The sequence below is a fragment of the Venturia canescens genome, chromosome 2, assembly GCF_019457755.1.
Source record: "Venturia canescens isolate UGA chromosome 2, ASM1945775v1, whole genome shotgun sequence".
Taxonomy (NCBI): domain Eukaryota; kingdom Metazoa; phylum Arthropoda; class Insecta; order Hymenoptera; family Ichneumonidae; genus Venturia; species Venturia canescens.
The window spans coordinates 11,010,311-11,024,497 of NC_057422.1; the positions used below are offsets into that span (position 1 = coordinate 11,010,311).

General features: G+C 43.0%; 1 protein-coding gene across 1 annotated transcript in view; it reads left to right on the forward strand.

Moving 5' to 3' along the window:
* The window catches only part of Su(var)3-3 (lysine-specific histone demethylase Su(var)3-3), a 171,571-nt gene extending 158,416 nt beyond the window's left edge, over window positions 1-13,155 (forward strand). Inside the window, exons 10-13 of the mRNA XM_043410870.1 lie at window positions 10,930-11,222; window positions 11,408-11,620; window positions 11,805-12,015; window positions 12,700-13,155. Coding sequence (XP_043266805.1) covers window positions 10,930-11,222; window positions 11,408-11,620; window positions 11,805-12,015; window positions 12,700-12,887 — 905 coding nt within the window. The 3' untranslated portion in view covers window positions 12,888-13,155. The remainder of the gene's footprint in view (window positions 1-10,929; window positions 11,223-11,407; window positions 11,621-11,804; window positions 12,016-12,699) is intronic.
* The last annotated feature ends 1,032 nt before the right edge of the window (window positions 13,156-14,187 follow it).

Genomic DNA, 14,187 nt, shown 5'->3' on the forward strand with positions numbered 1-14,187 from the left:
CCCCTGGCTACTCGCTCAGCCTCGAATTCCCGGGAGTTTATGCCAGCTTAGACCGAGACGAGATTATCGAGTCTTGAGTAATGGAAGTCTTGAGGCCCCGATTAGGCGGGAGAGTGCTCTAGTTCAATACCCTTAACGTGAATTTAAGCTGCGAATCGAACATCGACGTTAACTGCAAACGTCAAATGTTTTGACCAATATTAAAGTCAGAATTATGACTTCATGATGAACAAATACGACTATACTTGCTACAAAATTCTGTACATAATGATTAAATTTTCATTGGAGTCACGCATGTTAGCATTTGACATCAATTATCCCTATGATTAATGGCGAATGATGTAAAATGTAATAATATAAAAATTCAAAAGGTGGCTTTCGTAGTCGAGTCCTGAAAAAAAGCTCCACTTTTGTTTTATACATTTTATTTCATCATTATTTCACTACAATGTATCATTTTTAATCCTAGCAATATATCACTGCTCAAACGATTCGAATAATAAATTAACGACTCTGAAAAATTGTAAGTTTCATTACTATAGAGTTTTGAAGCATAGAATAAGTGTCATACACATTGATTTGTTTAAATTTCTTAAGATAAAGTCATTCTTTTAAATATGAAACTGGTGTGGAATGCCTCTCGTATATTTAAGCATGTTTGCATATTATGTATATATATCTGTATATAATACACGTAGGTATATCCATATCCATAATATATACATTCTATATTATGTATCAGCTAACCAAATCCCACGTATGCCTATTTCATATTCTCATTTTTCACACCTTACTTCTCGGCTACTCCCCCACTCAATGCGTGGCTCATGAGATATTAATCTTGCGTTCCGCATTGGCACCCCGCAGCGCCTTCTTCGATAAAAACGAATCGAACCTCCAAAAAATTAAATACAATTTTGCCTTCCTCTCGTGAGCGGTGATTTATGAAGCTCGATTCTCTTCTTGCGCTTCGAAAATCCACTCCTCTGGACGAACTCTTCGTTTCATTCGAATTCTTATCGTTTTTACGGAGAGAATAGTATAGTATTTTATTATGGGAGATTCGTCGGTGCGTTACTATTCGATAGAATGATCAGAAACGAAGAAACACAGTGTTGGCAATGTCAAACGGTCCATTCCCTTTTGTTCCCTGAGCGACCTTCGACCTTTCAACTTTTTCTGCAACAGACATTTTTATCCGACGTACTAAAATTGAGTTGGAAGGACTTAAATGCATTTGGAATGATGACACGAGGCGAAGGCAGTCAACCGGGTGTATTTAAAATGAGAGCGTGGCATGCAGCCCCGCGCGCAATAATTGGTGACAAGTGTAGGATAGAGTACCGCCAGCCCGAGTGTGGTAAAGTCTTGTGGGGCCATTTGTACACCAGGCGAGGGATACAGATGCCCGCGTACGCATGCAATCGTGGATGCATCTCGAGGATCCAAAGTAATAAATTTCATGGGGTAAAAAAGTCTGGCTCAGTTACGAGAGAGAGATTGATGGAGGAACGCGTGAGGTGAGAGTGCTGAGTTATAAGTGCTCTTGCCTTTTGTTCTTTATTTCTTTCTTTCTCCCTTTCTCCGACTGACAGTGATTATCCAACCAGCATAAAAAGTGCCACCCGAGAAGCTTCCTTCGTCACCTCAATTCGACTTGACCAAAGCCATTTCTTCGTACGTCCACAGCCTAGTTTAATCATTGAGCTTTAGCAACGAGTCAGCTGTACCTGCTTTATTCCATTCAGGATATTGTCAAGATCATACAGTCATTATTATTCAAAACCAGATGGACATTCTCATTCACATGATCTAGCACGATACCCATCAACGTTAACGGATGACGATCCTGCTGCTATTCGACGTTCGCAAACTGCCCCTAAACATGATCTCAAATTTGTATGGTTATATTGATTTCAATAACCATTAGACATGGAAATTGTGGATGAACCATCGTATCGTCTCTAGTTACACGAATCGTATGACAGCCCGTATAGAATTTTGCAACTAATCCAATGTTAACATTGGGCCCGCCTCAGGGTGATACGCCTACATCGTGCAACCACGCATACTCGGATGTGCAGATGAAAGCATCAACTCAGGCGCTGTTGCACGTTGTTTATCCTGTGATTAATTATACTTTCTTCGAACTCATTGCCATACCGGATTTTCAGAGTCCTCGAAATTTATTCACTCACCCATCCAATGTTTCTTTCCAACTTGAAACAATGAAGTGATTTAACAACTGTTTAGAGTAGCCTGAAACTCATCTCATTATAGGAAACAACCGGATAGTTTCGAGCGACCTAAACTTTGTTTACCCAAGCATAGCCAAACCCTTTGGCCACTCGAACGCCGAGCGCGGTTTACCACCCGAGAGGATCACCCCCCTCCACCCTCGAAGATTAATTTAGTTGACCTCCTTCCTGGAATAGATTGATGTTAGGATTTACTATCCCTACTCAACGGAACACCGAGTTGTTCTCTTGCTCTCTCTCTCTCTCTCTCTCTCTCTCTCTCTCTCTCTCTCTCTCTCTCTCTCTCTCTCTCTCTCTCTCGGCCTCTATTTACCGACGGGCTCATCGGCCCGAGTCATGTGCTTCCCTCTCCCCCTGAGTTACATTTCACACGTGTCTCGCCGTCTACCCATTTACCTCGACCACAATCTCACCCACATCAACTCTAATTACGATGATAAGTAAAGACGCGGCAATCCCGACCTTATATATGCACTCACGTACTACTCGGTAATGGTCCCAGTTAAGAACCATTAGACAAAACATGCAGCAAAGTATAGCATAATAATGAATATGTTTACTATCCTCGTCCATCAGGATTTACAAAATTCTTCTGACATTCTCTGAATCAGGAATTTCGGCATCCGCAAAATGCATGAAATTCTCATCAACTTTTCCATCACGGTAAACACCAATTTCGTTCCAACCTGCACGGAGAATTCGATTTTGGAAACAGCGACTGAGCTGGCTTCGCGTAGCACCTACAACAAATCGGGGCTGCACATGGCCCGCTTTCACGTCTTTGCGCACCTGACGAGATTAGACCGGATGCTTCCGCAGAGTGCAAACCGACCGATATTCGGCGGATTGTATGGGAGGGACTTTTTTTCGATCCTCATTCCATGTTGATGATTTCAAGACATGTGATGAGATTTTGCCTAAGAATATTCCTTAGCTTTTAGGTAAAGTTGATGGGGCTCCTTTTCAAAAAGGTCGAGTTGTGACGCGTGAATCAGCTGTTAACTGTCATCGCTTTTCCAAGATTCTGATCGGTTTTCTCCGAAGTTTTGTTTGCTCTCAAATGTCACGCAGCCGTAACGAATCTCATCGCAGCTGACATTTTATCTGTTTATTAAAACTCAGATCTTGAAAAGTCGTGAATGGGAAGGAACAATGACGAAGAATAATTGTTAATAAATTTGTAAGAGATTTGAGCGCAAGTCAATAAAGAATAATCTCTAATTTACAATTTATTTTTCCAAATTTATATACAACAATTCGGATAATCTTAAGATTCGTTTTATTATTGAGTATAACGTAACGACATTATCGTGTGGGTGGCACTCGTTTTAATCGCCTAGTAATTCACGAAGTTGCAGTTTTGTCACTCTGATTAGTTCGCTATGACGTTGCTTGTGACTCGGGTCTCGTGCTAGCGTTCAAGTAGATTAATGAGTCCAAAGTTAGTTTGATTGCTGCAGAGCGACACAATGACAGCTAGTTTTTAGCGAGTCGTAAATAGGGAAGCTTCGGTAATCGCGTGATCTAATTGGAATTCGAACTGGTTGGTTTCGTCAGGTCAGATTGAAGGATATTCGAATTCGAAGTTGCCGAAGCAGCCCCATTAAAATGTTGCATATATCCGGGCAAAGTTGAACCATCTCGATGTCGGGTGAAAGAGTCTCATAAGTTAACGATAATTCTGGCTCGTTGGGTTCTCGATGCTTCATTCACCTCCGAGGAGTTGTCTATCGGGGTCGCATATTTACGTTCCGGCTCCGGCTGAATGTGAATCCGGTGGATTGGTGGGGTTGGAAGATTCGCCAAAGAGACTTCGCAGCCTCTATCTATACCCACTATATACACTGACCGCTATAAAGCTTTGACTAATCGGTGCTACGTTATTTCATGCGCAACTTACCAACCGCTGAGCGAGACTCCTAAATCGCTCAGGTGCGCAAAAAATGGCACCCTCACGTCATCCTTACAAAAGAAGAATAAAATGTTTGAGATATACAATGCTTTTCTGGAAAGAATAGCGTGCCGGATCCTCGGGCCAGTCAAGCACATATATTTATACATACACGTGTAAGTTTTATTCTTTCACGTACGATGACCTCTGCACAGTATGGCTTCCAAGTTACGGATGCTGCAAGAAAAAGAAAGGCTGGTGTACGAGAGTAAAAAAAAACATTTGGCGGTGGTCCGTGCGAGCATAAAAATTTGCCAAAACTATTTACGGAACACTTCATCCTGCGCGAGGAGAGAGCTGGTCCGTATTTATTTGATGGTTTTTAACGAGGAGTCGATCGAGTGAGGAAAAGGATGGTGCGAGTGAGAAAGAGCGCAGGAGCATGCACTACACGTTTATAGATATCGCGTGTCATTTTTCGGAGAGCGAGCTACACACTCGGCGCATACCATATATAATACGAGCGTGTAGCGTAAACTGGTCGATGAGATGAAGGAGACGCGCGCGCGCGCGCGAGCGAGCGCGCGGGGAGGAAGAATGAGGTAGGAAGGGAATGGGGCAAGGCCCAGTCAGACGTGCGAGGTACTTCGGCCACGCCAAAAGTATTTGCTTACGACGGCCTTAAATCAATATTAACTAGGGCCGGACCAATAATATACAGCTGTCTAGTGGCAGCCGTACCGCGATGGAAATGGGAAGAGCGAGACGGCGAGAGAAAATGAAGAGAATATAAACGCGAGAAAAGATGGAGAAAGAGGAAGGATGTGAAAGGCAGAAGAGGATGAATGCATGCATGTACGCCGCCGGCGAGAAGGCAACTAACATTCTTGATTTTATGGGCCCCTAGTTCCATTGTGTTATTCTCTTTGGTTTTACTTTATTATACCGGGCCTCTCGCGGCTTCACCGTATAACCAGTTGTGCTCCAACCAATCAAACTTCAAACCTATCTCAACCGCGCCATCGTCCACTCTCGTGACGAGGTGTTTCCCTCTGTTTATTTAATTATCCATTTTATCGGCTCTTGCTCGACTCAACCAACATTCGTTTCATTAAACACTCTTTGATTGCAACTGCCGTCCGTGCAAGTATCCTCTCGTACTTATTTTCACTTTATTTTTCAGATTACTAATTCCCTACGCGCGTTATTGCCCCGCATGCGAGAATTTACTCCGGTGGCAAACTTTACAACATCAGTTTTAACCAATCAAACTATTCGAGCATGAAAGTGAACGACACAAGTTACAGGAAGTGTACAAGACCTCACCCAGACAGCGATATTTCATGTGCTTTTGGTTTTATTCAATTGCATATTCAAATGCATCCCCTTGGTACAACGGAGCAGTCACGATAAGCTGTAACCGTTTGGTTTCTATCTATCCGAGACCCCGGTGACTATCCTCTCTTATATATTGAATATCCAGTGCCTTCCGGCTAGGGCACCAGTTGAAATTCAATCAGATCCGTTCCTTGGGAAGTTCCTGCTTTCGAACCTTGAAGATTGCGCTGTCATGAACAAAATTCGTACACTACCCCCCGGCAACAAAGAGCTTGCTGCTGTCTGTTGGACTAGAGCTTGGTCCTGCTTCTTTCGAGCGTGTCCAAAGTCCCAAGAGGGAATTGCATTTCTTGTCTATTTTTGCCTGGACTTGTCGTTCTATGTCCTCTCACTCGAAAACGAAAACAACGAGCTCTGCTGTTTTATTCTTCGCAGTGGTTCGTACTCGGATGATAAGCGTATTTGATATTTCATCTGATGTTTTTATTCAGTACGTCCATCATCATTGGCCATGAGGGAAAAAGACACGAGGCGATACCTTCGATACTATTTTTCTCCGGGGCTAGGAATTAATATTCCAAGATCGTATTGGTCGAAAAGGGTCGATTCCTCTCTCCGTATTACTCGTAAAAGTATAAAACGTAGTTTCCAAGTCGAAAGTATCAGCTCGAATGATTCCGCACGGAATGGCGTATAATTGAGCGTAAAATCGAGTTTAGGATCGCGATATAAATTGGCTCATGGCTACACCGAGGTGATAGTCGCTCGTCTGGGCTCCCTCCATCTTTTTCTCTTCGCCTGCCACGAACAGCAAGGAAACCACTCGGCGGAACGGGGATGTTCGTGATTCGGATGCTGAAGCAGCGCTCAACGAATGAGAAAGAGACTTCAGTAGAAACGAAAGTGTCACAGGGTGATAATATTTCGATGCTGATCCCTCACTATGTTGCTCCCTATTTTCCTTACTGGGGACTTCCCTCGTCTTGATCAGCAAACTTTTCGTGGCCTATTACTGGCATTCGACAAATCTAATTTTTCGTCGCCGCTCGTACTTTTCTGCTTCGTAGTGAATTAAGTTTCAATATGAAGAGAAGGAACAGCAGAAAAATGGGAAGGACACTGAAAGAGAATAAAATATTTGCATTTTTAGGTTATGGTTGTTTATAGACAACTTTTTTTCTACTCAATCTCTTACCTGTGTATGGTGAATCCGAATTTAGTGATGGGCTCAAATCAACTTGGGAGTGTAATTTAAGCTCAGCGACAGGCGAAACTTTATTTTTTTAACGACAAAAACAAGAACGATGATGACAGAACTTAATTTTTCAAGGAGTTTCGCTGTTTCGAGAGTTCAAGGACTTCTGAAATAAAATTCTATGCGATCCGAAGGGATTGAATGTGTATTTTACCCAAGAAACAAGTACAATGATAGTTATTAACGTATCGCGTATTTGTATCTATTCAATGATCAGTTTGTACGGATTATCTGAATAATACCTGTAATACAAATGATGAGTCTTCCAGGAAGTATCAATTATTGAATGAAGGTTGAAGGATTTTCAAAAAATTCATGTTTCGCGAAGAACTCAAAGAACTATGCATCTATACACATCCATTTCAGATACATCGATCGAGTACAGCGTGGGTAGAATTTTATGAAAGCGAATTACGGCGCTGAGGTTGCCCGAGGTACTTTTCTCCATTTTCTCAGCAAGATTTCAATAGTGATACCTCACATTTTTCTCGCCCGAATGTATACGATTTAATTTAACAACGTTTTTTTATTTACCTAAGTTGCTGACAATGCAAAACTCATAATTTTCGAACAAATAGGGACCCTTCCGCAGAGTGTCTTTTGATGATACATTGGCTATGGAATCAATCAGGTAAAATGTGGCTACAATGTTGGATCAGAAGATAAACTCGTGATCATACACTCATTATCGTGGTCGTTGATAAGGGATCATACATGGGGGTTACAGTGAGATGCTGGAGCCCTTGCAGTAGGTTGTTTTTGCCCACGAAAGTAATTTTATTCGTAATTACAGTGATAATGTACGGTCCGTTTATGAGAACACAGAGCAAGTTGGCGAGTCCCGCGTGTTTGGAGGATCCGGTGAGTGTACATGTACATGTAATTTTTTGGTGGGTTAGCGAAGGTGGAGTCGCGTAGTGAGGGTCGGCGAGAAAGCGCAATGGAGGCTTCTCTCGGTGAAAGAGGCCGTGGCGTAAATTGAAAGAGGGCATGGCTGTCTTGTTGTGTTTAAAAAGGCAATTTGCGGGCTTGAGATACGGCCTATATATTACGAGAACGGTGGTAGTGGTGGTAGATAGCCGGCTCGATAGGGAAAGTCTGTAGGCCTCCCTGCGTTAGCTCGGCCAGCACAGCGAGGCCAGCAATCGAGCTAACACAGGCCTTCTTTCCTACCAGCAGCATTCGCCTCATCGGATCGTTTCGGACTGCCCCACCATCCCGTCATACCGCTATAACACTACCATCAACAGTACCAGAATACTGTGCGAATACAAAATCCCGATGTAGCTCTCCTTCCCCCGGCCCTTTGAGATCCCCCTCCTCCGCATGCGAGCACGCTGCAAATGCATTTCTTGTGTAGCTCTCTGCTCGTTTGCAGGGAAACGATTTATTCTACCGGCCCTGCGTATTCAAATATCTTATTGCCTGTTTCATTCTCGTTTCTTCTTGTCTCGTCTAATCCACTTAACCTGCTGCGCCGATCGGCGCAATTGCGAAGCCAGCAATACTTCTGCGACATATTTGACAATTATCGTTGTGGCGAACGATGCCGCTCGCCACTCGGAGCTTGTAAGCCTGTTTGTATCATCACAATGTATACACTTTATATACACTCGCATTACTCCCTCCCTTCAATCCCTATATCTCGCGTCCACTTTGTATCGTTTTATACCTCTCTCAACATCTTTGCCCGTGTTTTTCTTCCTTCCCGATACTCGCTCACTAATTTAGCATCCCTAATTAAATATTACCGCTGCAACATTGTAGGTACCATTATCATTCATTGGACGAAATTTTTATGCGTTTTCGGCTACGTGATGAGCATTTATTCGTCGTTTTTTTCCACTCCGGCCAATGTATTATATTTGGAACGTGAAACACGAATAACCCCTGCGATACGCCAGCCCGTTCAGCACCGATGCTCGTCGCGATGCATCTCTCTGGGCGCCCTCGTTCGCTCCAACTCTTCCTTATTCCTCGTCGCACAAAGCTGTTCTTTCTACCGATGAGTGAGCAGGAAACTGTAAGTTATCCATTGAACTAGTGGAACGAACCAGCCACACTACGAGAATGGTGTCTGGTAGGAGAATACGTATATGCATACAGAAACCGAGCGGTCCGGGTCCGTTGAACCTCGCGAGTGCTCTCTGTGCCACTCGCGGATGTTTCAGTATTTGACTGTTCCTCTAACGTACCGATGCGCGCTTCGGTCCAACTCCCGTCGAGCGACAGAACGCCATAAGCAACCAATTTAAATGTAAATTGAAAACCACCGTGGCATACAAATTGTTCGACTCAGCATCAAAATATACTCCGAGCGAAGATCAAACACAAGGAAAGGGTGGCACATTTCGCGATAGGTACGCTACCGCCCGGATCACCCTTTACTGCATGCCCCGACTCCTTCTAGCTCATCGAAACCTGACTAGGTGGAAGGAAGAACCGAACACGGAGGACCAGAAGACTGACACTGGGAGCACTCCATGTGACCCTTCCCATGAATGTCTCCCAATGAGTTTCCAATCCGTGTTCTCGAAGCCTCACACTTAACTTCCATTTTACCGATAACTTGTAACAAGAATCAGACAAACTTTTCAACAGACGATCCCTCCTAATGCTTTAACCCTTGGCAGCATTCTCCTGAGTTTTTATTGTAAATGCATATTTGCGAAATTTCTTCGCGATGTTGAATGCATCACAAATTATTTCGTAGACGAATGTTCACGAATTTGTACATCGATGGCCGCCATTCAATAATAATAACATTGGCAAACGTAACAAAGTTACTCCACAAGAAACGCACACATGTCACTCGCGTTGCCCCGAGCAAAACAGCCAATTGAAATAAATTGCGAAAAATGAAGTGCCGACGTGCGTAAACGCAAAGGGTGTCGTTAACGTCGTTTTAATTGGCTGGTGTCGCTCGGCTTTGGGCACACGATGGGCGTTAGCAAAACGATGGGGATGTCGTGGCCTAAACAAGCAGGCGAGGATGATTGAAGAGAGTGAGAGAACATGCTAGAGGGTGTTCGGTATGCGAGTGTGAAAATTTCGATGGAGAGCAGCATTCACTTTCGGAACCTGTCGGCCCTCTCATATTCCTTTCATTCAAAATTATTTCAGACTCAGCACCCCTGACAAACATTATTTTACGGAGCAACGAAGAGGTCCGCAGCGTTCAACCAGCGTCGCACTCTCGCTTTAAGAGTGGAACTTGAATATTTCTCTGTTCTGAAAAACTCGAAATTCAGGTCACGGTTATTCGAATAAGCTAGGAAAGGATTTAGATATGCGCACTCGCAGTGTGCCACCTTGAAATATTTTTGGTATAAATTTTGTGCACATATGCCGAAATTATTATTTGAATACACCTTGAACGTGCAACCATCTAATAACATCCGCACGAATGGATGTAAAATTGCCAGTTTATATAAGTCTCTGGAGCTCGTATTGACGTAGGGCTTTCATTCCCGAGACTGAACTTGCTGTAACCACGCGACGAGTTCGCTCAAAGGCACCGATACCCATTACCAAATGTGCTAATTTGAATTACGATACACTTTCAACCCGACATATTGTGCGTATAAATTTTAATCAACGAAATGAGTTTCCGCCGACTTCCAGCAGAATTTGCCTGGTAGCGTCGAGCAGCCGCTATCAACATAATTAGCCGGTGAGCAGTGATGCATGCCCATAATTATTACGATATAACCTCACCATCACGGAACGCGGAAACGATGTAAAAGCTCGCCTTGCGAGTTGTTAAAAATGAAATAGATACTGAAAATAAAAAAAATAAAATAAAAATAAAAATAAAAATAAAAAAAACACGACAACTTTGTAGATAATTTTACACCTCAGAAAATACGAAAGAATTTATTCTTAATAACCCAGAGAAATACTGAAATGCTTCGCAATTAGTCACTCTCTTCGGCTGCCTTTAAGAACCGCGATGTTATTCTTCGGGTGCTCATTTCAATTTTCAATCTTCCTTTTCGATCTCAACTCCATGCGCGAGCTTCTTACTGCAGTGTTTTTGTAAAAAAAATCCATTCCGTCGATTGTTCAGCTATCAATCTTTCTGCAGAATACTAAATTTTGTGCATTTATAAAGCAGTTGGAATTCGAATGCTTGTCAAATTTCAATACCGTTGTGACAGTAGTTTTTTCTCTTATTTTCGTTTCAGTGCGTAATGGCTACTCGTGCGTCCCGGTCTCACTCTCCGAGGGATTGGACATCCGATTGAATGTCGCAGCAAGAGCGGTGCGTTACGGCGTCAACGGAGTGGAAGTGTGGGCCGCACCTTCTCGCAGTCCCCACGCCAATCCGACTGTCCATAAGGCTGATGCAGTTCTCGTGACACTTCCTTTGGGAGTACTTAAAGCGTCTGCGCCACCCTCCGCGGTGGCATTCAATCCTCCGCTTCCAGACTGGAAAGCCCAAGCAATTCAGCGACTTGGCTTCGGCAATCTTAACAAGGTCCGACATTGCATTTATACCATGATGAAAGCTTCTCGAAAAACTTTCATCTTTCGACTAGCTTTTCTCTTTCTTTTATGTTTGATGGAGCTTGACAAGCATGATATTTGCAAACAACAGTCGTTTTCGTCGAAAGAGTTTTAATGCTCATGAGAATAACCATCACAATGCTTATTTCTTCAAAGGTTGTATTGTGCTTCGAGCGTATTTTTTGGGACCCGACTGCCAATTTGTTCGGACATGTCGGTAGTACAACTGCCTCTCGGGGCGAGCTCTTCTTGTTCTGGAATTTGTACAAGGCACCTGTGCTACTGGCGCTTGTTGCTGGCGAAGCAGCCTGCGTCATGGAAAATGTTAGCGACGACGTTATTGTTGGCCGTTGCATTGCAGTGCTCAAAGTAAGAAACAGCCTTTAATCTTCTCCTTCTTCCGCTCTCTCTCTCTCTCTTTCCTCTCATTTAGCTCCCCTCCACCAAAATGTCCGCAGCAAAATGTCTGAAAACTATTCTCCACTAAAGCGATTTAACCGGGGCAAAGTGTCGTCGTTAGTTCCTTTCTCAAATTCACGTCTCTCCTCGGCAGGGAATTTTCGGCAATCAGGTAGTACCGCAACCGCGGGAAAGTGTCGTAACAAGATGGCGGGCGGATCCTTGGGCTCGAGGATCTTACAGTTTTGTGGCGGTAGGAAGTTCCGGAAGTGATTACGATCTCCTAGCAGCTCCGGTAGCTCCACCAGCGCCACCTAATCAACCCCCAGGAACTACGCCACCTCAGCCGAGATTGTTCTTTGCCGGTGAATACTTTTGTTTCGAACAGCACACTTTTTATTTCCATTTAAGCTGATCAATCTGAAAAATCTACGTGAAAATCATGGGAATGAAGAATCATGACGAAGCTCTTGTGAGCATTGTTCGACCGTATTTCACTTGAATTAAACAGAACCCTTCTCCATTGTAAAGAAGAACAAATAACCTGGGATAGTAATTTAATTATCCTATTAAACACCTCGAATGCAAATGCAGTAAACACGTGAAAAACGGGCTAATTCTGACAAATAAAATATCAAGATGAGTTTGACCGTTTTGTTACGTTCGGCATTTTTTATGTTTGCAAAAAAATATCATCTGAGAGTTGTTTTGAAAGAGAGTTTTTTCCACCACAATTCGGATGAATCTGATTAAAAAAAAACTTTGATTCCAATTTTAAAAATGACTTGAAGTCACTTTTCGAATTTCCATGGAGCATAAAATTCGTTTCGATTCTCTTAATTATGGCAAAATTTGTCCCCTTCGAATGAATATTTTTTTTATTCCGGGAGGTTACACTGAAATCCGAACGATTGCAGTTCCATCAAATAAAAATCGAATAAAATGGAATGGGTATTTCTCTATATTTGAGGATTAAAATGTTGAATATTTACAGGATGTTTGCACAATGAAATGACGCAAAAAACGCGTGTGCATTGATTGGTTTTCAGGGGAACACACGATACGAAATTATCCTGCAACAGTACACGGAGCATTCCTCAGTGGTTTGCGCGAAGGTGGACGTATAGCTGATCAATTGTGTGGAAGTCCTTACGCGCCACCAAATGTGCCGAATTCTGGTGCGACGACGACTGGAAATGCGACGGCGACGGCGAGTTCCGCGACCGTGACTTCATGATATGATTTTATTCCTTAACCTACGTAATTCCTTGACCAGTCGTAATAAGATTGTCGATTTATCATTTGTGTGTGAATTATAACGGCGATGATGCCTAAAAAATTCGTCTGATGCACGAAGACTTTGACTCCTCACTTTAGTATTCGAATGAAAAAAAAAAAAAAAAAAAAAGAAGAAAACGAACAAAAAATGAACGTGTAATTACGAATGATCGCATCGGCTCTCATTATTTCATCCTATGAATAAAGAATCATTCTATTTCTTCGTACACGAGGATACACATTCCTTTGTTCCTCTCAGTTCACCGTTCTAGCCGAAATCTTCATCTACGTCATCGTGGCTTGGCAGTATTTCGGGAAAAACGACGTCATCGGTCGGTGGAACGAGAAACCTTGTCGCAAGTGTGTACTTTCGTTCCATAAACGTTCCGATTTTCTGAATATCCTCGGGCTTTTCGACGATAATGTTCAAATTGTATGCAGGACTTTTAGCGAGAGTTCGTTTCGAAGTTTTGATGACCAGCGAGCAAGGCTCGTTGAGATCAACTTTCTTCTTGTCTTCAAATCCGTGAGAATAAGCGACCGTGGTTACTATCGCAATTGAACTAACTGCAGTTGCAATCCATAATTCGACACCGATGCAAATAAAATTCTCCGGAATCAGACGTATGACGTAAGCAACGTCGGTTAACGCATAGTAGAAACACCACGACGATACTTCCTCATCGCCCAATGTTTGGATCACCAAAAGTTGCAGCACTGAAGTCTCTACGCTGAGGCTAGTGCACAGCACATAATAGACGATGAGGTAGGAGAATTGGGATTCGAGGAGACTGGAATTCCACAGTAAGAGGCTGAAAAAAGTGAGCGTTTGAAAGAAACAAGCCAATCCGTAGAGCCAATAGAATCCTGTGAAGTCAACGATCGTCAAACAACTTATGGCTGCAAACATTATTGTAAATTCCTTCAAGCTCGTTATGAGAAAACTGTATTTATCGGGGAACGAACAGTTGACATATGTGCGAACAAAATCTTCGGTAAATCCGTTCATAAAAGTGCAGCTGGTCACCAATATCGCTAGTTCTTTGGCTTTTGGTTTGGTGATTTGTTTGAGAACGTGATACGGACTCGAAGTTCGAGGCTCGTCTGAGAAATCCGAGTCGCCCAGACTGGACAGTGGCTTCAGGTACATCGCTATTAAAATAATTCCTGAAAGGGCTACTATGATCGTAACCGCGACGAATATCGTGCTTTGTCCAGCACTCAAAGTGCTCGCCAGTCGAGATCGACGCGATAATTTT